A 26,238-nucleotide genomic window follows, 5' to 3' on the forward strand; every position below is an offset into this window, starting at 1 on the left:
AGCTGTTTGTATCCCGGTGCAAGTGCGCGTGTTTTTCGGATTACAGGTTACACAAGCAGGTTTTTATGGCGAGCGCTAATGTCCCGCCTCAGATGCAGAAACATTTTCCTCCTCCATTATAGATGCTTTTTGTTTCAGCTTATCTGTTGTACCAGGATAGCCATTTGCTTCACTACGTACTCCAGTTAATTCACTCCCTGTAGTAAACAGAGATGGGAACACTCAACCCCATTGTCCCCAGAGCTTTGCTGAGGTTGTGCAGCCCTGAGATCTGTCCTAATTATATTATAAGAGCCTCTTGTTTTCTCTGTAGCTGGCTGCTGTTTCTAGTCATCATCAGTCAATGACACTGTGTGGGAGGCCTCCACACAGTAGTACACTGGGGATATATGCGGGTAATGAATTAAGGAAGCACACTCTCTCTTTTCATGCAGCGGTGAAAAAAAAACTAGAATATCCAGGCAGAAGTGCAGCTACATGTCTGTTTGAACTCTCAAATCTAAAGAAAACATAACTGATCTACCCCAGGAAATGAAAACCTCAAATGAATACTAAAGTCATTCTTGTTTTCTTCTACTGTATCTGTATATTTTTATTTTCTTGACTCTGTCTCAACTTTTCTTTCTCTTCCTCATTTCCGTTCCCAGCCCCGGTGTTTGACTACGAAGACGTCCCCTCTCCGCTGAGCGAGTCGGAGAGCACCATCACCGTGCTGCTGCGTCCTGCCCTGGGGAGAGGGGCTCCTGTCAGGTACAACTAATACACACCTCACTCCTACGCCGGCGTTCATTTTGTGCTCTTGCGAGCTGCGATATTTATAGCCGCAGCCAAATAGGAGGAAATAGTTCTTGCGGCACAGCAGACACCATTTTAAGCAAAATAAACCACAGAGCTGTTGTAGTTACACTAATCATACTTAAATGGGTCTTTACAGGAATGGGATGGTTTTGCAAAGAATCTATTAAATGGTAAATGGCGTGCACTTGTAGTTGCACTTTTCTACATTTTGTGGTACTCAAAGCAGTTTACAGTTTTTTTCTCATTCACACACACACACACACACACACACACACACACACACCAACGGGTGAAGGCCGTGAAAACAATGGCATATTTAGCAGCTCAAGAGATCAAACATGGTGGCCAGATCTCCAATGGATGCTACAAAGGAATGTTTCCCTGAACCTCCTGTTGTCTGTCAGTATGTTTTGCTCCCCCTAGTGGCCAAAACAACCCTAATGCTGCTTTAAATTCCAGGTCACTGGGAACATCGAATAATGTCTTGCTCAAAGACACTTCAATATGTATAGGAACCAGATCTTAATGCAAACCTTGTGTTTGTGCACGACCCGCTCTGCAATCTGGGCCACAGCCACCCTAAATTGTCTCAAATCACCTAAACATTTCTCCTCCTGTAGTCAGCTTTAATAGTTATACACAATTGAATTTCACGATAGCACAACATAAAAAAAATGACTCCATTATTCTATCCTTCTACCCTCGAACCAGACTCACGGCATCAGGCAGCTTCAGAATGTCAACCATTGATTTGGTGACTGGTTGGCAGCCATGTCAGTGGAACGAGTGTCGCTCTCCAATTTCGGCCAAACCTCAGGCTTTGAGAAAAATAGAAAGTGCCGGGCTTTGAGAAAAATTGATCCTTGACGGAACTTTTTTGGATCAAACATAACAATGCAAAAAGAACTGTAGCTTGTAATGTGATGTGTGAAGGGCTTCTGCCAAATACAACATCACTGGACTTGAATATTGAAGCCTTTATGGTTCTCTTGATATAATAATACCATTCTGATTTGAGTTCAGGAACCGATAATTGAATTAGCCTCAGCAGCTGTTAGTTAAGGCCCGACGATGTCTTATATAATTCTGAATCAACTATCTAGCCGCGTAGCCAGACACAATACCTATCTGAATATGAGTCTGGTAACTGTCCATTTTGATGGCTGACTTTCTGCTTCACCTTTCACCCACCATATCTGGCAATAGGGATGATTATCAACCTTGGGTTTCTTGTCCGACTTCACCTCAATCTCCACCGCTGTGCTTAACATTTAATTGTTAAGCACAGCGATCCATTGCTTGTTGAAGTTTAACTTTCAAGTGGGAGTAGTTTAATTAGCATTCCTAAGCCCCGCAATGTCCTCTCTCAGCGCCTACCAGGTGGTGGTGGTGGAAGAGGATGGGTCCCGTAAGGTGAGGAGGAGGGAGCTCGGCACCGTGGACTGTTTCCCCACTCCGAACTCGCACAACGAGGCCCAGGCCAAGGGGGCCCCGCATTACTACACAGCTGAGCTGGCCCCGAGCAGTCTGCCAGAGGCCACGCCTTTCACCGTGGGCGACAACCACACCTACAACGGCTACTGGAACAGTCCTTTAGACCCCACCAAGAACTACCTCATCTACTTCCAGGCCACTAGCAACTTCCGAGGGGTAGGTACCATTAAAGAGCCTGTCGAGGCATTTGATGCTGGTGTTCAGTCGCCCTTGTGTTTATGTTTTAGTCAGCAAAGTCAGAAGGCAGAGTGTGCCTCACTTTGCTTCAGGAGCATAAGCAGTCCTCTACATTAGTTTATTTTATATTTTTTTAACCAGATGGGGTGATATGCATAATGCTTGTTTTTATATGACTTGTTTGGTTCCCATCTTGGACTTATTAAAGTTGCATAATTGCTTCGTGAAACAAAATAGGCAAACAAGCATTTCTCAAAAACCTCACACGAGCAAAGTGGGCAAATAAGTGGCCAAATAAATCTTTTGGATGATAATTACTTGCAGAACACACTTTGTACTTGGGCAGTTTTCCCAATCATCCATTTGTCAGATGGCCCCATATTAAAGCTCTTTAAACACTTTGAGAATAGTTTCTCTTTGGGAAAAAAAATCAAACGCTGCCTTCCTTCCAGGCTTAAAAACGTCAGAAAAAAAGGAACTCCTTGAGCAATTGTAAAAGTCACCGAAGCGTGAATAAGGAACGTGCAGGTTTGTGTGTACGGAAATAGTGAAGCTAAGTGCTGTTTAAATCAATAGGCCTCAGTGTGGAGCTCATGTATTCCTGGTACCTGAATCCTTAGGGGAATCGGTCAGTCCAGGTCAGACACCTCTTTCCTTTAATCTGAAACTAATGGTGAGCTTTCCCCATGGACGAACCGAAGCTCTGTTAGCACAGCAGCACGGAGAGAGAAATCCACCAAAACAACAAACTGAAAACGATTGTTTATGTTGATGATTTTTTTTGTCCTTGCAAACATTTTCATCTCCAATCTATTTTCTAAACTATAGTTGTGTTTTCAGAAGAGATGGGCTAGTCAGAGAGAAGGCAGGGGGGAAAAAAACTAATTATTTTGACAATTACCCTGGATAAATTAGATGTACAAGGCTTACTGTGGACCACGAGCTGCCACTGAATTGAAACAGTAATTGCTTTGGCAGATACTGTATGACTTCAGTGGGGCTTGAAAGATGCATGATTGGTGCTGAGAGTTTCTTGTGAAACACACAAGCTAGGAAACAAACACACACTTTTTCCAAGTGTTCGTATTCTCTGTCATGTTTGTAGAAGCCACTTTCTTTTGGGCTTTTTAGAAAATTTTGATTTCAGCTAAAATATCCACCACGAGAGACGAAAATAACAACATGCTAGTATAATTTAATTTCCCCTGTTAACCCTTTGTCGACATGTATTATCAACCATTATCTGGGATTAGATGTCACATATATTAGTCATACACTGGTATTTTAATGGGTTTGGATGGGATCTTATCTTTGATTCAAAGGTTGGCAGAATGCCCAACTTTGATAGGCTATCAGGCTTTATAAAAAATACATATAGATTTTCTTGTCCTTTTTGTACAAACTTTCTTTTATAGCCAGTGAAATCACCATTTTCTCAGTGAAAACAATGGCATATTAAGTAGCTCAAGAGATCAAACATGGTGGCCAGCTCTCCAATGGATGCTAATAATAATGGAGAGTACTGATCCTCCTGTTGTCTGTCAGTATGTTTTGCTCCCCCTAGAGGTCAAAACAACCCTAATGCTGCTTTAAATTCCAATTTATGTCATATTGATATTTGAATGTAATGGGAATATATTACATTTGAAAGCAGCTATTTCAATTTGAATGCTAAGGTTTACATACTTATATATAATATTTTGTGCTGCTCATCTTTTTTTATTCATTTATTTTTATGCTTTAAAGATTAAGATTGTTAAGATTTCTTAACCTAACAGTTGAAGCTGTGGGATTAAGAATGCCAAGGCAACAAAAGTTGACTAGATCTAAATGTAATCTTAGGCTTTTTGTTATTTCTAACTTATTTTATTTGGAAGTCTGAACCTAAGTGGATTCTGTAGGGGATTAGAAAGGATTCAGATTTGATAAGATGATCCAGTCCTGAAATCAAATTCGATCAAATTGAATATCCACTTGAAGGATGGGGACTATTCAAAATAGTGTATATCCCTCTCCCTAACAAGATTGGAAGCTCACTTGCATTAAATTGCCACTCTGATAAGGATTGAAGTTTCAGTTCCAAAAGGCCAAAAGCCCACCTTGACAGAGGACAGGATGACACATGACATACTACTTCCCGCTGCTTTAATAACCCCTGGGTGGGAGTAAATATGACTTGTCTGTCACTGTAAGAGATGAGAGGAGATGAGAATCCACTTGAAACAGATTTCCAATTAAAAAAGGTAATTTGGCAACCGTCGTAGGTGAAAGGTTTTAGACTCCAATCTCAGAGCGCAGATTAGCATAATTGCCCATAAAGGCTGATTTAACTTCCTTAAATCATAATTTGGGAACATGCCCCTCCATCTCCGGGATAGAGGTGGCTGTTTTGGGGGTGAGACGGAGCCAATCAGCGGGCCCGGGCGAGGGGCCCCCACGTGGCGAGGGGGAGCGGGGGTTTCTTACATCACAAGGAAATGTCACCTGCTTGGAACTTTCAATTATTTCCTCCTTGTAGCAAAGGTCGGGGCAAGGTCTGGTCCCCTGTGTGGCAGGTTTTAGACAAGGTTGTGGATTTTGACAGAATGAATCATAATTAAGTGTTTTTCAACCTAATTGAGACAAACTAATTGACTCCGCCTTTTCTTTCATCCACAGGAGACTAGAATTAACTGCATTCGGATCGCTCGCAAAGGTAAGAGTTGCTTCTCAATCTTGAAGGTGCTGCATGGGACATTTTCACATCACATTATCAGATTAATGATTTAGTTTAGCGGATCTTAAATAGAGCTATCACGAAGGCTGTCTTCTGGCACATTTTTACAGTGCAATCTAGCTTATTGGATTGCTGGAGTGCTTCATGGCACATAGCATTTATAGGATTTACAGCACATAATAAGAAAATATGGTCTTTTTTTTTTTTTTTTTACAGACATTCTTGATCCCCAGTGGTTGAACCCTAGTAACTTTGAATATCCACTGTCTTTCCTCCAAAGCCTCAGACTTTTCACTTTCTCTATAACATCTACTGCACAGATTGGCCCGTCACATTTTTTTTTACAGACATTTGTGCCTCCCAGATAATGAACTCTAATGACTTCAGAGCCATTGTGAGATTTATTCCTGTCGTTTTCACTGAATTGTTGAGACATTCGTCACGGATGTTTACGTCCTCTTTAGGAGAAATTGTAAGCCATTTGGTCATCCCTTCGTGTTACCCCCACCCCATACGCTCACCACCACCACCACCTGCTTTTTTTCCTGCTCCCAAGAAAAAGCAGTGCTTAATGAACTTGCTGTCCAGAACTATATGTATTTGACATTATATTAAGCTTCAGGACGAGCGTGGCCAAAAACAAACAAGTCAAAAATAAAATACAGGCTTTCTAACCAAGAACAAGAGAAAACCTGAAGAAACAGAACTGGCTTCTCACCCCTACTTGGCTAGACTGCAATTTAACATTTTAAAAAGACATTTCTGGGAAAGAAGCTCAGGTGTAGGCCCACGGTAGTTCAGCTTTTAAACTGGACTTCATGGACTCTCTTCCAATCACTGCCCAGCCCACAGGGAGCTGAAAAACTACAAGAACAAAACGGCAACCCTTGCAGGGGTAGGAGTAGGGTACTAAACAGGCAGATAACACACACCATTGACTCCCAGTCATAACATTAACTTTTCAGCTAGTGCCACCATCTGGTAAGTTTTCAATTTTCTGTTGTGTGAACAAATACCATCAAACTTACTGCCGGTCCAGATTTAAAAGTATTGCCATGGCATTGTGTACAGACATTCATGATTCCAGTGAATGAACTCTAATAACTTAGATATGTCTTTTCATACAAGAGCTTCAGACTTCACTTACTGCATAACATCTACCGTGTCTAGTTTTAGTCTTAAAAAATATATGTAGTACATATTTCATTATATATATTATATAATATTTAAAAACTATATACTGAACTGCATTGAGCATTTCTATTTATTTATTTTTTTTGACTTTATATGAACACAGTTTGGGTTAAATATCACCAACTTCACTAATGCTAATGCAGACAGAGGAATAATAACAGCGGGATAAAACTGTGACATTTCAGAAAGCGCATTATACCGTAGGAGAAACCAAGTCTGGTTGGCATACATTTACAGTACGCTATCTCAGGACGTGCCTTTTCTCGCTGGCGAATTATTTGCTATTAAACTTTGTTAAGGTCACAAATTTGAAACTTTAAATATCAAACTACTCACTGTGGCGAACGCCTTGTACAGTGCGGAATAAATCTGATGAGAGAAGCTGTCAGTGAGGGATCGTGTTCAGATTGGGGAGCCAGTGGAACGGCAGTACAGAGGTGATACCCAGGCTTTTAGCTGTCTATAGTCCTGCTGTGGCAGCTGTTTTCCAGCTATGTCAATGTTTCTGCATTGTCACTTTCCTTAGCATATAGAAGTGAGAGTGGCATATACTGGACAGGTTATATAAGTTAAAGTCAACATTCAGTTGAGTTCAGCATTACTGCCTTGGACGTCTTCTTGAGTCACTTTTATTAAAACAGCATGATGTAATGAATATTCTCAGACAGCTACTCGTTTGTCTGTTTTGTAAATTCTTTAATGACTTTTTGGTCTTCTGCTGCCTTTTGGTAGTAGCCACTCATGGCGTATTTGCTGTCCTCAGTGGTCAGAGGATCTGTATTCCTGTATTTCCTTTTGGCTGTTCCCTTCAGGGGTGGCCACAGCGAGTCATCTGCATCCATCTCGCCCTATCCTCTGTATCCTCTTCCCTCACACCATCTACCTTCATGTCCTCCTTCGCTACGTCCATAAACCTCCTCTTTGGTCTTCTCTAACCTCAGCATCCTTCCACCGATATATTCACTATCTGGACCAACTCAACCTGGCCTCTCTAACTTTATCTCAGCTGTCCCTCTAATGTACTCGTTCCTGATCTTATCCATCCTGGTCACGCCCAGAGACAACCACAGCATCTTCAGCTCTGCTACCCCCAGCTTTTCCCACTGTCTTTTCCTCAAAGCCACTACCATCTAAACCATACAACCGACATCGCTGGTCTCACCACTGTCCTGTAGACCTTTCCTTTCTGTCTTGCTGCTACTCAAATTTGAAGTGGTGGACTTTAACCAAGTACATACTCAAGTGCTTATATGGGCAACAGACAAATATATAAAAATACTGCATATATGGAGTTTTTTATATTTTTTTTTTATATACTTGTTGCTGTCAAATTACTGCTCAGAATGACATGTGACAAACAAACTTAAGAGCTGCTTTGAGGCTGAAATACTCTCATGTATTTGCTTGTGACATGGACTGGAAGACCGTAATGGCCCGTAATGACTGTAACGAGCAGTTGAGATAATAAGGTTGTGTTGGGGGCTTGTTTAATGTCTCTCTGCTGATGCGGCAGCCCCATGGACTCCTTTGTGAAACTTTGTGTCTTGTTCTATCCACCGTGTCCCAGCAATTAGGCTGCTGAATAAATGTTATCATTACCTATTGTAATGAGAGCATGAACACAAGAAGCAGGTTATGAAGAGCTGGGATTGTGAAAATGCTACAGGAACAGCAGCAGCAGCAGCAGCAGCGTTGGGCTGAGTCAGAATCCACCAGTTGTCTTTTCCTTGCTAACAGATTGTTGCATGAGTCAACGCGAATCTCTGGGTAATCATCCCGACTGCAGGACTGTTTTTTTTTTTTTTTTTCCTTCCTGGTTCCAGTGGTTTCATCTATGTGGTGGAGGGTGCATGTCAGAGGCTTCGACAGTTATCCTGGATCAGGCTTCTGCTTAGAGGATTTGACACGGACTTAGTGTTGTTTTGGGTGCTGCGGGGAGGAAGCTCCCGTGCCAATCTCCCCTCCGACAGAGGGACCGGAGGAAAGGTGAAAGCAAACATGCATCTCTGTTCTCACTCTGTTCCTCTTGAATCACTGACACTGACATTTTGGCAAACCCCTCTTGGGTTGTGACGGCTTTGAAATCCACAATGCGGCAATGTTTCTTTTCCTTTCTCTTTTTTTTTTTTTTTTCTCCTCCTCCTCCCTGAGCGAGGAAGCGACCTGGAGTGTTTGCTTGAGAGACAGATGCTGATAGAAGGCTCTCAGTTCAAACAATAGGGGAAGGAGAAAGAGGCAGAGGGTGAAATGGAGTTTTTCCATCCTTCTTCCCTGCTGAATTATGCCCTAAGTTTGTAGTGCCCTACAGAAAGGTGGCAGATAAATTGGATTCCTCTCCCTGAACTCTTTCATATGTGAAGTGCGATGAGATCAAAGAATTCCGCCTTCCTGCACGGAGGTGGGTTGCGGGCATATTTATAGGAGCCATTTTTACTGTAGTCGTGCATATAGGGATGTGGTAGACGGGGCCCAGAGGACATGCTGATGTTACTCCAGTTCTCTCAGAGGTGGCACAGAGGTCCCGTTAAGACCATTCCTGGCTGTTCCTCATTCCCTCTCACCAGCTTCCCACACACAGATGCTGCCAGCTGTGTTGTGCAGAGCGCCTGGCCATGCCACCAAAGTGGTGGGCGAGAGGTTCTTTTTTTATTTTGTTGTGTGTTTTTTCTTCTTCTTCGTGACACCCGGGCACTTTCCTTTGTTTTGTTTTATCCTCCAATGACACATGGCCAACGTTAGCTGACACGAAAGAACAATGACAACATTTCAAATCAAATCTTCTTGAAAGATTCCTCATTCTGCTTCGAGAGGAGGAGGTTTTTCATTCAAGTCAGCCCAGCCGATAGAAAAGCGTCAAATTCATATTTAGCTTTTGCAGCGTTTGAAATTTGGGCTTAAAATCAGTTTGACAGCTGAATGGAATCGCGTCGTAGCATATATTTTCAAATAGTTTATTTATACTTTATTTTCCACAGATATGCAGAGACCTTTTATTTGAAACCGTTATATTTTGGTGACACGTCTCTGTGCTTTCTGATCTGCCCCCTTTTTAATTTAGCGGTGATGCAACTTCAGCACGTCTTCCGCGTCTCGACAGGTTCCGCGTTGTGTACATTCCCCGAAACACTCGGTCTAACAGCGTAGCTATGACTTTCTCATCATTGCTGCTGCTCTGAGGTTTGAATTTGTATTCGCTGCGATTGGCTCTACGCTGCGATTGGTTCTACGCTGCGATTTATTCAATCTGTGTGGAGATACTTTTGATGCCAGCTGCTCTTTCATTTCCTCTCTGAATCTATCTCCTTGACAGAAATGTATTCCCAAATTGGCAGCAGCTGATTCTGCTTTGCCACTCTCTTTCGTGTTGATGTACAGTTAAGCGTTCAGGAGGCTCAAAGGGTACTGGCTTTTAGCTAACGCTGATTAAATAAATGTCAAACTAGAAATGACAGCAGTACCGTTGCAGAAACACACACAATGCCAAATCGTAATAGATATTTTTTAAACTAACTTTAATATGAACAGGTTTGAATTTGTGCACACTGGACATCAGCACCTCAACACCAAACAATGTCGAATGACAAAGTGTTCGGATTCGTAGCCAGTAAACAAATAAAGAAAATGGCAAGTGGAATTAATTAGTGAATGAGAACAGTATTTCTGTTTCAACCAGAACCGGAGATCAACAGGTCGGTGAAGTGGCGTGACATGACTCGTTTTGCGCTGATGGGATTAGTGCTGCGGAGACGTAGATCATAAATGAGTCAGTATAGCACAGGTAATGTCCCAATTTACCGTGTTGCGACTGACGAACTGTAAACCGAATGCAAGGAGATGACATGTCCTTGATGATGAAATGTTCACTTCCGTGACAGGAAGTGGCTTGAACAGAGGGATTTATTCCTAGATTTAATCCCTGCTCGAGCAGGCGCCCCATAAACTACAGGCTACAGTTCCTACTGCAGTGGCACGTCGTATCGCCTCTCTCACGGCCCATCACTTCCTGTCTCTCTCCACTGTCACCTACGAAAATTTAAAGGGCAAGAACTTCTATGCAGCAGACTGGAGAATATGTTCCTGCAGGGTAGCTTATATTATATGTTATATTGAGAATTTGTGCCACGTGTACTTGCGTCTTCTTTCCTTTGTAACTAAAATAATAGGTTGCATCTTGCCTGATAAATGGCAGAGGAATGCTTGGAAACGGCCCCTAAACTTAAAGTACAATCTATATTTTTGCACACAAACACACTTTTTGTTCTATTAGCCGTTTACCAAAGCATGTTGAAGTCACAGTTGTCTAATTAACACAGGGTTAAAGCGCCAACTTTCAGCTTTTATTGAAGGACTTGGACCAAAGAGGTTTAGATATTTCGGCCATTCCTATCGACCGTCCCCTTTTTTCAGGATGTCCAGTGTGATTGGAAAACCCTTGCATCCTTTGACGTTTACACTTCAGAATTCATCCGGCTCCTTCTGTCTTCTTGTCACATCATCAATAAACACTCGTGATCCATTCCCACTGGAAGCCATGCACGGTCATGCATCTCACTGGCTTGCAAGCTGGACAAACTTCCACGCCTACAAATTGCTTGTAATGGAAAACTGGTCTGGGACTGCTCCGTTGGAGACTGATTATTCCCCAACAAAGATTTGTCAATCAAATCGATAGGGCGGGCTATATTTAGTGATGACAGAAGAGTGGCAGTGACGTAGACATACGCCTTTCTGCATAGTGCATTTCCATAATGAAATCCCAATGGAGTGTTACCAGACTCGTGTTCTGACAGAAATTGGGTCTGGCTACACCAGGCTGGCATCAAACTGCCTCCACGGTGTTTTACAGGAGGTGACATTGTGTTCTTCACATCATGAGCCGTCCCAAGAGCTTTGTCTTCCTGTCATTGTGGTACAGGTTGATCTCAGCTTCATCTTCAAGACCACTGTTCCATAACTTCCCTAACTTTTTCCCTGGACTTACATGTCCAATCTTTCTATTCTTGACATTTATGAGTTTTTTTGCACCTGGTGCACTCTGCCTTCTTTCTGCGGTACTCTTGGATAATGATACGCCTACCTCCCGGAGAGTGCACTTCACTTGTCTTGATGTTGAGGTGGAGGTTTTATTTTTTTCTCTACAATGGAAAGGATCCTGAGATCATCATAGCTGCACCTTGAAAGTTTCTTTTTAAAGGAACTTACGTAAACCAAAAATAGAGGTTGTTCCAATCCCTCACCAGGCCTTTATTGGGCTATGTTTCTGCACGTTATTTATGATTTTTCCATTTATGTTCTTTCAGACAAATAAAATGAAGCTATGGAGAATTCTTTTTTCTTGACTATATCTTAACTTTGATGAAAAATACAGCTAAGTAGAAGTGAGTGAATTATTAGTGAAGGAGAATAGTGTTTCTTTTACAAAGAGAGACTCCTAGCAGAATAAAATGGAGTAAGTGCAGGGGAATTCTACTCTACGCTGCATAGTACATTTTCTTCCAGGATTCTTCAGAGCCTGTATTTATTTGTGCTTTTCCAGATCAGTATTATTATCTTTACAATGCCCGCTAAATTGCAAATCAACACAAGAAAATTGCAAATTTGGTTGAAACACGCCTCCCACTATCTTAACCGCACATCTCTCGATTTACTGCAGATTACCACTGCTGGATTTTTGGGTGCAATGAAATTTACGAGGATAGCCAATTTCTAAATATGGCTCTAAAGACAGTATGAGTCACCCAGCATGATTTGTGTGATTACGGCAAGTCTGCCAGGGTGTATTGTCTGCCAGGAGCTACATACACCACCAATCCACGGCTTATCAAGCCAAACTCAGCATTCTGCCACACTGTAAAAGCATTTTTCTCTCTTTTCAGAAATAGGCGGTGGCGTCAACGTGAAGCATTTTTGCTTTGTTAAAATCCGGAGACGCTGTCCAATTCTGTCGTGCTGCCAGACTCGCCGAGACAGCCCGCTTAAATGATGGCATTTCTCTGAATCTTGTTGTATTCCCGGCCTTATTTGTTTTCTCATCAGGGAGGCGGCATGTTAATGCGGAGCTTGTTGTCAGATGTCTAATAATACTCCTTTGATTCATTCATATTTAATAAGAATTTTTCACCTTTGGATAAAGCACAACGGGAAGCCCAGATGATTCATAGAGAGGGAGATTTCATGCTGTTGACTAGATCAGATGGCGGTGCAGACAGAAATGCACTGCGACTGTGACATATGGGTAGGAAGGAAATAGCAGCCTGAGTGAGAGCAGCATCAGCTCGCTGAGATTAACCAGGGCTTCATCTCTCCCAAGCCAAACATATTTTGCTCACCGCTGTAGACGCTCACGTTGCCGATAGCAAGAGCATTGGAACAGTGTCCGAGGCCTCCGTGATACTGTCTGATGAGCTCTTTATTCCAGCAGCCTCCACCGATTAAGTTCAGCACAGCTGTTGCATGATAATAGCTTGCTTACTACTTTAGCTGGAAACACCCTGGGTCAGTGGTGACCTCTAACATCCTTTACTCCCTTCCTGGCTTTTTTGAGCCACAGAGTTTGGATCCTTGTCCTGTCTATGCAGTACTTAATAACTGTGCCAGGATTACTGCAGGAAACTCTGTTATAATCTGCAACACCAGACAGTTTTAATTACAACCGATTGCAAATTATATTAATTATTGTCCTTTGTTGTAGAGTGTGTTTGTGAAGGAGCTCAGTCATCCAAGTCGTGGTATATCCAAAAAATGTTGAACTGGACTTGTAGAGTATCTTGAAGATGTTTTGCGACTCATCCAAGGATCTTCTTCAGTTCTAAAAGACTGCCATGGAGTTGGGGTTTGAAAAGGCATGCATGGCTATTGCCAATGTGTCAGTGTTAATGACCAGATACTGATCAGGCAAAACATTATGACCACCGACAGGAGAAGTAATAACATTGACCATCTTGTGACAATCCAATGTTCTGGTGGAAAACTTTTGGACCTGGCATTCATGTGGATGTTACCTGGACATGTACTACCCACCTAGACCAGACCAGACACCCCCACCCCATAGCAATGACACTCCTTGATGGCAGCAACCATCCCCAGCAGGATGCAGCCTGACACAGATAATGGTTTAGGAACAACTAAAAAAAAAAACATGAAGAACAGCACAAGGTGTTGACCTGGCCTCCAAATTCACTAGATCCCAAACTGATCAAGTATCTGTGGGAAGATCCACAGAGGACCCTCTCCTCAATCCATAGGACCCAAAGGCCCCCACTAACAACGTTCTGTTGCCAGACACCACAGGACACCCTCAGAAGGCCCATGTCCATTCTCTGATGAGTCACAACTTTTTTGGAGGCACAAGGGAGACCTACACAATATTAGGAGGGTGGTCATAATTTTATGCCTGATCCGTGTACCTGTATTTTGAGGAGACTGTTGGACCCTGTCATCTTTGGGTGCTCTAACGACCCATTGTCACTCACATTTCTTGTAGAGGATTCACCGTCAGAGTATCCTCTTCCGTTCTAAATATGTCTGGTGGCTGGTGGGTGTGGGTGTTGACCACCTGAAACTTACATGACTAGGGTCTGTGAACGACCAAGATACTTATCTGTAGTTGAAGGAATCTCTTCTGTCCTGTTTTCTTTCTCCAATGGTTTGTACTCTAATGACCCATGAAATGCTGCTGCTTCCAGTCTCAAGGTTTGAATGTCTTAGGTTGAATCGGTTCCTGTAATCTGCAAGTTTCATATGTGCCCTCTCGCACTCCCACACTAGGCTTCCCACAGTGCGTGGTGATATGTCCATGAACGTTTTCAGTCATCCAATAAATAGAGCAAACTGAACTGGCTGAGTTTTCTTGAAGACGCTTTTTCAGCTCTAAATTTTTGGTGGGGAGTCGAGTCTTTTATTAGATCCTGAAAACCTCAAGACACCGTTTTTATGAATGACATAAATGACATAGATCTTCCCTCGTGTCTTGAGTAGCATGTGTTTGGCTAGATACCATGAAAATGTAGATCAGGGTAGCACAGACCTAACTCAGCACACTGGAATGCATCTAATGTATATTAATTAAAATCCTCTGCAGTACAGTTAAAATACTGTTTTCTTTTTGTTTGTGAAAAACAAGTTTTATCTGTTCATTTATTTGTAATTTATACCCAATTTGTGGTGCAAAGCAGACATACTGTATCTACCTAGCTCTGTACATACAGAATCTATCTCAGGAGACCTCACCCTCAGTTTATCCTGAGTTTAACTTTGGGTTTAGAGGTGTTCTCAACCCTCGAATGAATTGTTAGACAGCTCACTATTTGGGCTCTGTTTATAGCGATAGACCGTCTCAATCCCTTTTCTGTGTGCCAAAAATCAAATTAGAAATCTAGCAGATTGACACCAGTGCAGGCCTACAGTATAAAGACAAGTAGAGGCTGCCAGTCGTCTTAGCAACAGCTTTGCTTGTTCATGGTAAACATGCTAAAGTCAACAATGTATTGTCATCAAATCATTTCCTGCAGCATCTTGGTTGTGTCTATGCGAGATATACTGTTTCATCTTTCTCCTACTTTTCAAAAAAGAGTCTGCACTTCATCACTTTATTCAGTTATTCATACAGCCATGTTTCCTCTGGTACATATTGTGTATTGTTCTATTTCTGTTTCTTGACAAGTATCTTGTTTACCACGTCATGCTGTGCTCCCATGTGCCTTAAATTGCCCTCAGGGGACAGATAAAGCGTTCTGAATCTGAATCATTACCTCTCCGCATGATGTGCAGCTGCCTGTAAAGACTCTAAGAGGGCCCTCGAGGTATCCCAGCATGCCGAGGACATGGGTCTGATCCTGGGGGCCTGCGCCGGCGGCCTGGTGGTCCTCATTCTGCTGCTAGGGGCCATCGTCATCATCGTCAAGAAGGGGTGAGTGGTGAAAAAAAAAAAAAAAGAAAAGCGTGTGTCTGCTGGCCAGCTGACGTGAGACGGTTGGGACCTTTACACAGTCAAACATTTGGGGTCTTAAGTCCTATTGTTCCTGCGTAGCCCATTCAAAGAAGTACATTTATCTCCATCCCACTTGGCAGCTAGGGTCTATTGAGGAAGGCATTTGGCAATGAGAGTGAATTACAACCAGAGTTAGTGGAATGGTAGAGCATTAATTCTAAACTCTCCCACCGCTACCTCAGCCAAGCTTTTGTGTTTCATCTCATCTTTTAATTTCAAGGTCTGTGTGAGCACATTCAAATGCAGCCTGCTCGCACTGGAGTCCGCTGGCTGCCTTCCACCTGCAAATTACCTCTGTCGTCGATCGCACCTGCAGTGTATTCTTCCTTTGCTCGCTGGGCGATGGCGGAACACTCATCTGAGTGTGAAATATTTCATCAAGGGGCATGTTATTCCATTGCCCACTCAATTACATGAGGCGAGCAGCTGTGAGGTGCCAGTGGATGGACTAGTAATTGGTTAGGAAGGTTGTTTTTTGCTTTTTTTGCTATTTCTTTTTTTTGGAGGGGGGTAGACTTCACTGCCCCACGGAATTTTCTCTTAGTGAATAGAGAGAGAATGAATGGGGATGTGTGGAAGAAGGTGTTGACTGATAAGATTCACTGGGCCAATCTAACAAGCACAATAGGAACTAGGCAGCCACATGGGGGCAGCGGGAGCAGACATGTTTATAATTTGCCCACAAGATATCCTCTCGCTGCCTGTGCCGAGAGGGGCTGTATGTTAATGTGTCCCGCATAATCAATATTAAAATCACAGATCCGTCGCTCAGTGGTATATTCCAGGAGCAGGCTATGTCGTTAAGAATTAAGAAATGGAGCATGTTTACTCTGCACACCAGAACTCAGCTCTGCACCAGCTTGAAACTTCGGGATACTTATTTTTCTGCGAGAGGACGAGCGAGTAACCCTGCGTATGATTCATCGCTCAACGCAGAATAACCTGGGACAACCGCTGGCTTGCGTTTGATCCTTCCACAAAATTGATATTGATCATTAAAGATTCAAACTAACCCAGATAATAAACCTCGGTTTTGATGGCGTCTCAGACAGATGTCCCTCATCAACAGAATGGGACTTAGGAACTGTCTGGCTGGTTACATACATACATTTACACATTCATGTACATACAGTATACAGTATGTACACACACACATATATGTACATATGCATGTTAGGGTGCATAACAGTATTAAACACATACTGTATAGAATGTAATATGCAGTATAATATACAGTGAGGATGTAGCAGGTTGATATCAAGAGCAGACAGTTGGCATTCGGAATATATACACCAATCAGCCACAACATTAAAACCACTGACAGGTGAAGTAAATAACATTGACCATCTTGTGGCAATTCAATGTTCTGCTGGGAGACATTTGGACCTGGCATTCATGTAGATGTCACCGAGACGTGTACCACCCTATATTCATTCGCCGCCCTGTATTTTCATTCGCCGATTGGTGTTTGTGCACACAGTGGTGCGTACAAAAATCCATTGAAACCGTCACTGTTTGACATGACGAGCCATTAAGCGGCTAATAGAGGAGTGCAGAAGCAGCTTGTAGCAGGCTGAGAGTACAGCAAATCCAACACTGGCCTCGGGAAAAAAAAAAAGTTTTAAAATGTTCAGCGGTGCAGAGCTGAGCGCTCCTATGTGGTGAGCCCTCTCTTCATTTTCGGTGCTTTGATTGGAGCATTCCAACACGCTGTTCATTCATTTATCTTTCTGATGCCCATCTGGATAAACCATAGTCACCTCTCTTTTTTTCTCCTCACTCTCTGTCTCTCTCCTCTCCTCCTCCTCCATGCTAATCAGAAGGGACTTCTATTCTTACCCTTACTACCCGTAAGTTACTCTCTTCTCCATGTCTCCCCCCCCCCCCCCGACACCCTGCTGCCATCTTTACCCTTGCTTGCCCTTCGTCGCACCAGGATTACTAGAGTGGAAATCCGCATTGCTATCTCCACCCCATCCTTCAGTAGCGTAGAGACTCCCCCTTCCTTCTTTCCTTCCTTCCTTCCTTCCTCCTCCTTCTCCCCTCACCCCACCACCACTACCACCACCCCCAACACTCTTGCTATCACCAAATCTCACTTTCCCCCTTGTCCAGTTTCAATCTTGCAGCCCTTATATTTCCTCCTCAGTCCAATTTCTCATCTCCTCACCCGCCCTCCTGTCCTGTCTTCCTTATCTCTTTGCCCATCTTTCTCTCACTCTGCCCCTTCTGTGCTGTCCTCTGTCTATAATTGCTCCCTGCCTTTCTCTCTCTCTCTCTCTCTCTCTCTCTCTCTGTCCTCCCGCCTCTCTGCCTGCACCTTTACAGTAGGAAGAAGGTGGCCATAAACAAGGCAGCCATGTCCTACAGGCAGGAGAAGAGTCGGAAGCTGAGCTCCTTGGACTGCAGCATGACAGAGCAGAGCACCCTCCAGCAGGATGAGAGGATGGCCCACTCCTTCATGGATGCCCACGGCTGCAACGCTCGAAGTAAGGCAGCCAGGAACATATGGGTGCTCTTGAGAAAGTGTCTAGAGAGAATGCAGTTCCCTCCTTCTTGACCTGTAGCCATGTGTACTTCCAAGAATGTGTCCAATCTGTTCTGCCACACTATAAGACGCTCTCAATAGAGAGGTCCCCTGAAAGTCTCTTGCCTGTTTGAATATACTGTAGTCCTAGTCAGATCCCCCCTCCTCCCCCTCTTGAGCTGCCCTGTGGACTCTTTTACGTTAATAAAAAACTGCAGAGTCCGTGTCACACTGAGTCCACAGTGACAGCAGTAGGCCTTGAACTGTATGTATCCGTGTTCCCAGACGAGCAGCGCAGCTCTGTCAACGAGTCCAGCAGTTTACTGGGAGGCTCGCCCCAACGCCACTGTCGCAGGAAGAGTTCGCCGTATCACACGGGTCAGCTGCACCCTGCTGTGAGGGTGGCCGACCTCCTCCAGCACATCAACCAGATGAAGACAGCTGAGGGATATGGCTTCAAACAAGAGTATGAGGTAAAAAAAAAAAGAGAAAGAGTTATACCATACATAAACAAGTGTACTTAGGGGTACTTTTGGCATTTGCAATTCTTTGCAAGCATACAATCGTGTTATACTTCAAACATTGTTTTGTTGCCCTCCTCTTTTAATATCTACATAAAGGCCCCATAAATAATTGATCATACCAGTGTGCTGTAGAAGAACTTGCAGAGATCCCTGCAGGCTTTTGCATGGACTGGTGACAATGATCGTTTGCTGGCCGTTTGCATTCAAAACAGCTCAGGTCCACTCAGAGGGTGCTCTGTTAACGAGCCAGTGGGCAGCTGCCAGTTAGGATCACCCTCAAGCGACCCAGTCGTCTGGCCATAATGATTTGGCTCTTGTCAAAGTCGACTGTTCTCTTAACATATACTGTAGGTCAGGCCTTGCCATGCGCCACTGTTTCAAAAATAATAACTGTAACATCACATAAAATAAAACCAGGTAACATACTTGTATTACATTATCTTAGGCATAGACTGTAAAAAAAATGGACGACATATATCCACGTCTTGCATTATTCAAATTCATCACTGTACTTATTTTTAGTTTTTAGAGTCAAAAAACAAACTAAAATGAAATTTCTCAGAGAAACTCTCAAACGTACGTCAACATATTAACTACCTAAAATAGGAGAAACCATCGGACAGAAGTGTATTTGATGGAACTTTACTGTTTTAATTTGGCCCAAGGACGGGGTGGAGTTTATGGCCTATACCGCAGCCAGCCACCAGAGGGAGCTCAACATGCTTTGGCTTCACTTTTGAAGAGCTGTCATGGCGTCCACTTTTTTTTTACAGTCTTCTGTCTTTTTAGGCTGCTTTCACACCTATATTTTGTTCCCATTCAGGGAGCAGTCGATACAATATCATTACAGTGTTGAATTTAACCTTGGGCTGGTTCGTGTTCACAGAGCAATCGAGACAAAGCAATTGAGACAAAGTTGCGACACGCCCCAACGCTTTCCTGTGAAATTAGGACCAATCACAAAACTGTTTGCAGGTTTTGTGATTGGTCCTAATTTCATGGGAAAAATTGATACCAACTTGAAGGTGCACTGCTGATAACACACACCTGTCATACTGGACCGTGGGTAGCAAGTGCTCGAAGAGTGCATCATATTTGGCCATATATAACACATTTCTTTATTAAACATGTGTTTACAAGTAACAATGGCATTTTTAAAACTGAGCTTCATCTCTGTATTACTGCAGACCACTACTGTCTACTCTCAAAAGGCTTAAACTGGGTATTTAATATTCGTGAGCGAGCAGTAAAATGGTGCTCCACCCCTTTTGCGTTACAGTGATAATGCAGACATACCAAACTCTGTGGTGCTGTGAGGACTAATTACACTTTCCAGAGTTACCCCCTTTAGATTTCCTTTTACTACAATATGAAGTCTTCCACATAAACCAGTTATGATAAATCGTTTATTGTTTGTTTTTTTCCTGCACCTCCACCTGCTGGAATCCAGATGCGCTTTTTCAATTCATTAAGCTATCCCCCGGGGGCGCCCACAATTTTTTTTTCCCGCCTCCAAAATCAATGCACGGGTCGCTTTTTCACTCCTCAGCCTGGTTCCCCGTCGCCTGGAGAAATAAATAAATAAATAAATAAAAAAAGATGAAGGGGATCAGCAGGCTCGGCGCTGTCAGACTTCATAACCCTTATTTCCCACAGGGTCATTCTGCTGCGTCCATTGATCAGACTTGTTGCAAGGAATTGCGGGGTGGGGGCAGCGGATGTGTCAGGCCCCGGGTGCGTGTACGGTACAGTATGTGTTAAATCAACACCTGGAACAAGAGGCTGTCAGAAAGTGTGTCATACTACATGTGGACGCAGCCTACAAGTGAAATTATGTGATTTTGTTTTGAAAGTGTAGAGCCTTCTCAACATGATAATTTTGGATTAGAGGGTACCGTGGCATCTGACAGCGGGGGGGGGGGGGGGGGGGGGATTAGAATCCCAACCGTAAACATCCAAATTAATTCTCAATATAAAAACACAGGAGCGCTGGACAAAGTCAGGTTTGTTAAGCAGGATTAGATGAGGTATTACCTGAACAGAATTCAGTGGCAGATGTAATCCTCTGATCAGCTTGCTTTCTCCTGCACGCCAAGGGTCTCAGGTGGTCCCAATTTGGAGCTGCCCGCCCCGGGAGGACGGTCGGCTGCAGATGAGAGAAAGCCTGGATGTGCTTACCGATAAGCAACGACATCGGGCCGGGATTTAAAATGCGAAAGAAGATTACAGGACTCGAGTCAGGCCCACCCGAGATCCGTACACTCCTCTCCTCCTTTGCGCGTGGTATTGATTTAGATTCGAGCTCGACTCATCTCGCAGCACCCAGCAGATTTAGTAGATGGGTGTCATAAACAGCTGTCACAAATTTAGCAGTTTAACACTGAGGCAGTATGGAGCGATGGCTTCTTCCGACAGCGAGCCTCACGCTGCGTCTAGAATGAGAACGACTGCAGCGGGGGCCGCCTCCTCCTTTTCCTCCTTCTCGAGGCCGCAGCCATCTCTCAGAGCCGTCTCTGAGCCCAGGTCTCTCCCCGCTACGTCGTGGCAGATGTCTGCTGATGACTTGGCAAAGATGCTCTAGTACTGAAGCTTCTCAGACGACCTTAGGGTAACACTTTGGAACGCAAAGTTGTTCCCATTGTGAGTTTGAGGGTGCACCAGAGACACACCGCCGCTGTGTTTTCCATTTCGCTTGTTGATTTGTTTTGGCAAAGCGTGTCTTTGAGAACATCTTACTGTCTAACTTTGCAGAGTTTCTTCGATGGCTGGGATGTAACGAAAAAGAAAGACAAGACCAAAGGAAGGCACGACAGCTTGCTCAGCCGTAAGTATTTGTGGATTTAGCTTACAGGCTCCCGTGTATTGGTGCTAGTGTTAGATTGGTGGTTAGTGGTAGATTACAGCACACCTTACCATTAGTAGCTTTTCATACATGCACTGTAAAGCAGGTTGCTATTTAACAACGCCACTGCCAGTCAACAATTGTCTTTACTGCTAATTCAAAAGAAAAAACTCCTCTTGTTATGTCGTTATGGTCTGATTCATTTCTATTGATTGTTTAACCGTGACTTTAATGTTGATTTTGAGAGCCTGAGCAGAAAGACAAGACCCTGAAACTCTGCCTTAAAAATCCAACTATGAAAACTATATTCTCTGGACTCAGCGGGGAATAGCACTAGCATATTATAACAAAATATTGGTGAAATTAATGAGTTTCGCAGCAGATAATGCGTTATTTAGAGAATTTGTTTCGGTGCCCCATTCACTCCCACTATATGGATATACATGCCGCTCCGCTGGAGCTAAATATCTTCCGAACGACTAAAAATGACACTAAATCTATATAGGTTCGTAAAGGATCAGACAGAAATAATTTCCAGGTTTTAAAAAACGGTAGTTCCCCTTTAACTATACGCTGCTCCTTACAAATCAGCATGATCTTATTGATAATTAACCACATGCCAATATGAATCAGACACAGCGTACTCGTATTCAATTCTTGTTTACATTTATTTATTATTTAGTTAGTAAACGGCTACAAGCACAGAATTTTTTAGGTCCTGGCTGAGTTCTCACCTGTACTTTAAGTTGCTCTTGTTTTCTATGCTTTCCAGACGATCGCCATCGAGTCAAGCTCCACTCTCTGCTAGCTGACCCCAGCTCCGATTATGTCAATGCCAACTACATAGACGTAAGTCACCTTTAGTCTTTTTTTTTTCTCCTCATCCTCCACCTCAGACTCTTTCCTGGTGATCCCACATCACTAGTTTATTGTAGTAGCTGATCCAGTGACGGACCAGTTGATACCTTAACGTTGTGTTCGCCCAGTCTGAGCTGCCATTTAATGACTGCGCCCACAACGTTGCATTTTATCTGTGCGTGTCAGTACATTTTATTGCAGTGACACCGAAGATCCAACAAGAGCCCATAAGCTCGGAGCGGCGGGCCTCGTGACTCATCCAAATGTCGCCATAAGGCTACATTGCACATTGCAATTGGACACAATATAACTCGGCTGATCCTTTCATCTGCTTTCAGATATTTTGATCTCACCTACAGTTCAGCCCGAGTGAGTGTCTCAGGGAGGCTCTCCATCCCCAGCCGTTTGCGCTCCCCTGAGATCCAATCTCAGCACCTTTGCATTAGATAGACCAGCATCATCTGAAGGACAGTTTCTTTTTTCTTCAGTACAGGCCAGGCTAGGTAGGGTCTCTTCTAAGGGACACAGTCACAGTCTGAGGAACTAAAGAATTAATCTCAAGTTTTAGTGGTATGGTCTCTCAATGCCACATTCTTTGTTTCTGCTGGTGTTTGCCAAACAGAAAAGAAATGTGAAGAGGCCAAACCAGTAGTAGTCCTAGATCCCTGACTCAGCGTATGTGGGCGCCATCGGTAAAGGGAGAACGTCCAAGCGCACAGTGTTGTGCGTGACCACTTTATTATTCCCCATACTTCTCCGTGCAGGCTCCATTAGGACGAACGCTCCAAGGACCTTTGTGTCGTTAACCGTGCCGTCTACACCTCTGCCTGCATGTCAAGCCAAGACCCCTGGCTCAAAACACTGCAGCGAAATGATTCCAAATGATTCATTTAAGAGAGCAATGCTGGAATAAATGGAACACTGCGTTTTGTAAAGGTTAAACCGAAGAGCTCTATTGTCCTCTCTTGCAGGGATGGCAAGACATGACATATCATGGCAGATCTTTAGATGATCCTTTTACTGCCATTTGTTGCCAGCGGGGTGGGACACAAAAGTGACAGTGTCTGCATTTAAGGGATTTTGCATTTGGGATTTTAGACTCTGAGGCTCAACATGAGATTCCAGTTGTACTTGGGTTGTTTGAAAAAAGATACAGTGGGAATGATCATGAGAGTGGTTGTTATGACTTTAGCTTAAACCTCATGATTGTGTGTCTTTGTGCGTCACCTGGAGGTAGCATACTCCATGGAGGTAGCATGTCATCTCATAGTACAATTAACCAACTATTGTAGTCTTCATCAACTTATTGTGAACAATATTCAGCATGTGATTTTGTCATATTAGGCTTTATAAATCAGCAACTGCCAATTAAACCAAATGGCCATATCACTGTACTCATCAGGCTCATTTCTGAGATCTCAAAATGGCCCAAACTTGTAAAAAAATAAAAATAAAAAAATTGTAGAAATCCGAAGCTGTCAGACATATTTTAAACAAACTGCAGTGATAGTGATAGCATATGTGAAGCTGTCATGGCATTTTCCATTTACCAAGGCTTTATTGTCAGTTTTTTATCTCCCCTTCAGTTTCTTCAAATAAAGTGGTTTAGGTTAGAGATTAATTGGTTTACATTTTGACATACTCCTATTGTTTTCTTACTAGTTCTCTCTTTATTGATTTCTCATTATGTTTTGGCACCAAAATAAGACAATTGATTTTTTCTGGCAATTGCATTTGGAAAAGCCTGGGTTATGGTGTATTAGGACTAAAGTGCTGTGTATTATTCACAACATCAGATATTAGGTAATAGTGTCTTCTACAGTGAGTGTCTTGCCAAGTGGGTTGATCCGAGTCCTGTTCATGCTCCGCAGTTAATAGCCAAAGCGACACCAGTCCGAACATAATCAGATCAGATAATATAATCACGGTCATCTAATATTTATTGTAGAAAGGTCAAGACTCCAGCCATACTTGTAGTGTATTAGACAGACACATTTTAGCTCGAGGCCTTTATCAGAGTCATCAAGAAACCCACTGCAAATGACAGTTTAAATTATGTAACAACCAATCATGTACATGCATATATATATATGCGCCAATGGGTGACCTGCAATGTGGGCTTGGTCAAGTGGCAACAGGCCAACCAATCATGTACATATATACCAGCCAGGGAACACCTAAAAGTGTTGGTTGGGTATATTATAACGTGGTTTCTTGTCTATCATTGAACCAAACTCCCTAAAGAGAGCAATGATAAAGATAAGATATATCAGCACAATAAAAACAGTATAAAGGCGGCACATAAAAGGTACAAAAGTGTATGCTTGCAAAAGAGTGAAACATTTTTTAAAAAAACAATCTAATTAAAAAAATTTTAATATGTGTGATATAAATGGGTGAAGAAAAAAAAAAAACACCACCTCTAAAACGCTATAAAACCGAGTCAAAGAATTATAAAAACTCATTAATAGGAAACTCTTCATTCATACCCCCTGGAAATAAGCTTTTAAAAGAGAAAATCCAAAAAGCTTCTCTCTTTTTTCTAATAAGATTGACATTACCACCTCTTTGGCTGAGCTTAGTAGCTTCTATGCCACTAAAGAACAAAGAGATGTGGTGTTTTTCATTAATGTGTCTCGCAACAGGACCTGATAGATGCTTTCTCTTGATGGCACTTCTGTGCTCGGAGATTTGTTCTTTTAGGGCAGAAGATGTTTCACCTACATATATTATATTTCATGGGCACTTTAGCATATAAACTATGTTTTTTGTTTTACGAGTGATACAGCCCTTAATGTCAGTGGTTCTTCCACTGATGGTGTGATTAAAAGATTTAATATTTTTAGTGCGCTGGCAGTTCACACATGCTCCACATTTAAAACTGGGCTTGAGTAGATTTGGTAGCAGTTGGGACTTTTGGATTTGCCTTAACAACTCCTTATGTTAGGTCCTCTATTGAACACAGCCATGGGTGGATCTCTGAAGGTTTCTGGCAAGAGGGAGTCATTCTGAAGGAGGTTTCATAATCATGAATATATTTATAATGATATTTGCACCATTACAGCTTCCTCAGTGATTACTTGGTTGGGAATCAAGAATATTGCAATACTTAAAAAATGTGAACCATGAAAATAAATACAAATGAAACATAAACCAGGACTTTTCTATTAAAGATCAATGTTTGTAGCTGTAGTAACTGCTTTTGTCATGTTTAGGAAATTGCAATTTTGGTAAACACCACTGCAAACACCTTATTTTGTTACTTTGTGAATGTGGAATCATCCAGAAATGGTCGTTCCTGGGTATTCAGTTATTTAACTGGCCACTAGCCACTAAAGTACATTTTAGCAACTATTCATCCTTGGGTCCACACAGACAAATGTTTGAAGAAAACCTTGAGTCATTCGTTGAAAGTATTGGATGGCATAATGTCTTTCCTGACTATCCCATGTGCCTCATTACAGGACTTATTAAAGTGTCATCTATGTAATTAACAGCTAGGGTAACAGTCATCACTGGCCTCAGAAGAAAACCTGGCACAGCAGTCGTTCTGTCTTTGTTTCTCTTCAACAACTGAAGCGAGATGTAAAATGCCTTCAGTGGAAACAAAGAACAAGACAAAAGACTGGTTAATGTACAACAAAAGTCCTTAGAATCATGGGAATTCGAGGTTTCTGAACATTATTCTCTCCACAGGTCCTCAGTGTGAGCTGCTCTCTAACCATTTCACCACCCTCTATTCCTAGTCTTTAATCACAATAACTAGCTCTTGTTTCCTCCCCTACTTCCTCCCTCTCTCTCTCTCTCTCTTCTGCTGCCCCCACCCCTGTTTCAACCTTTTGGCATCTCTTAGATTCGGATAAACAGGGAAGTAAGTAACTTGCTTCTCTTCTCTTTCCATCTCCTCTCCTTTTTTCATGCTGCCTCCTCTCAATGTCCCTGCCAGCCCTCCATGGCTTCCTTCCACCGGCAAGATCTTCCTTCCCTCTTCCTTTCTGAGCTGCTGAGCCTTCCCAACTTTAGCCAACAGTTTTATCCCCTGAGTTCTCCCCTGTTTTTTTTTCTCTCTCTTCTCTTTTAATCTGGCTGCAGTAGTCTCTCGGTCCGCTTTTCATCTAT

At 42.8% G+C, this 26,238-nt stretch overlaps 1 protein-coding gene across 1 annotated transcript in view; it reads left to right on the forward strand.

Annotated features, from left to right (window-relative positions):
* Window positions 1-26,238, forward strand: part of ptprua (protein tyrosine phosphatase receptor type Ua) — a 211,022-nt gene that overhangs the window by 144,484 nt on the left and 40,300 nt on the right. The window contains exons 11-19 of the mRNA XM_084562776.1: window positions 648-750; window positions 2,169-2,448; window positions 5,128-5,164; window positions 15,149-15,287; window positions 17,189-17,218; window positions 17,697-17,857; window positions 18,181-18,368; window positions 21,171-21,243; window positions 22,034-22,110. Coding sequence (XP_084418902.1) covers window positions 648-750; window positions 2,169-2,448; window positions 5,128-5,164; window positions 15,149-15,287; window positions 17,189-17,218; window positions 17,697-17,857; window positions 18,181-18,368; window positions 21,171-21,243; window positions 22,034-22,110 — 1,088 coding nt within the window. The remainder of the gene's footprint in view (window positions 1-647; window positions 751-2,168; window positions 2,449-5,127; window positions 5,165-15,148; window positions 15,288-17,188; window positions 17,219-17,696; window positions 17,858-18,180; window positions 18,369-21,170; window positions 21,244-22,033; window positions 22,111-26,238) is intronic.

This window comes from Chelon labrosus (assembly GCF_963514085.1).
Source record: "Chelon labrosus genome assembly, chromosome: 16".
NCBI classification, from domain to species: Eukaryota; Metazoa; Chordata; class Actinopteri; order Mugiliformes; family Mugilidae; genus Chelon; species Chelon labrosus.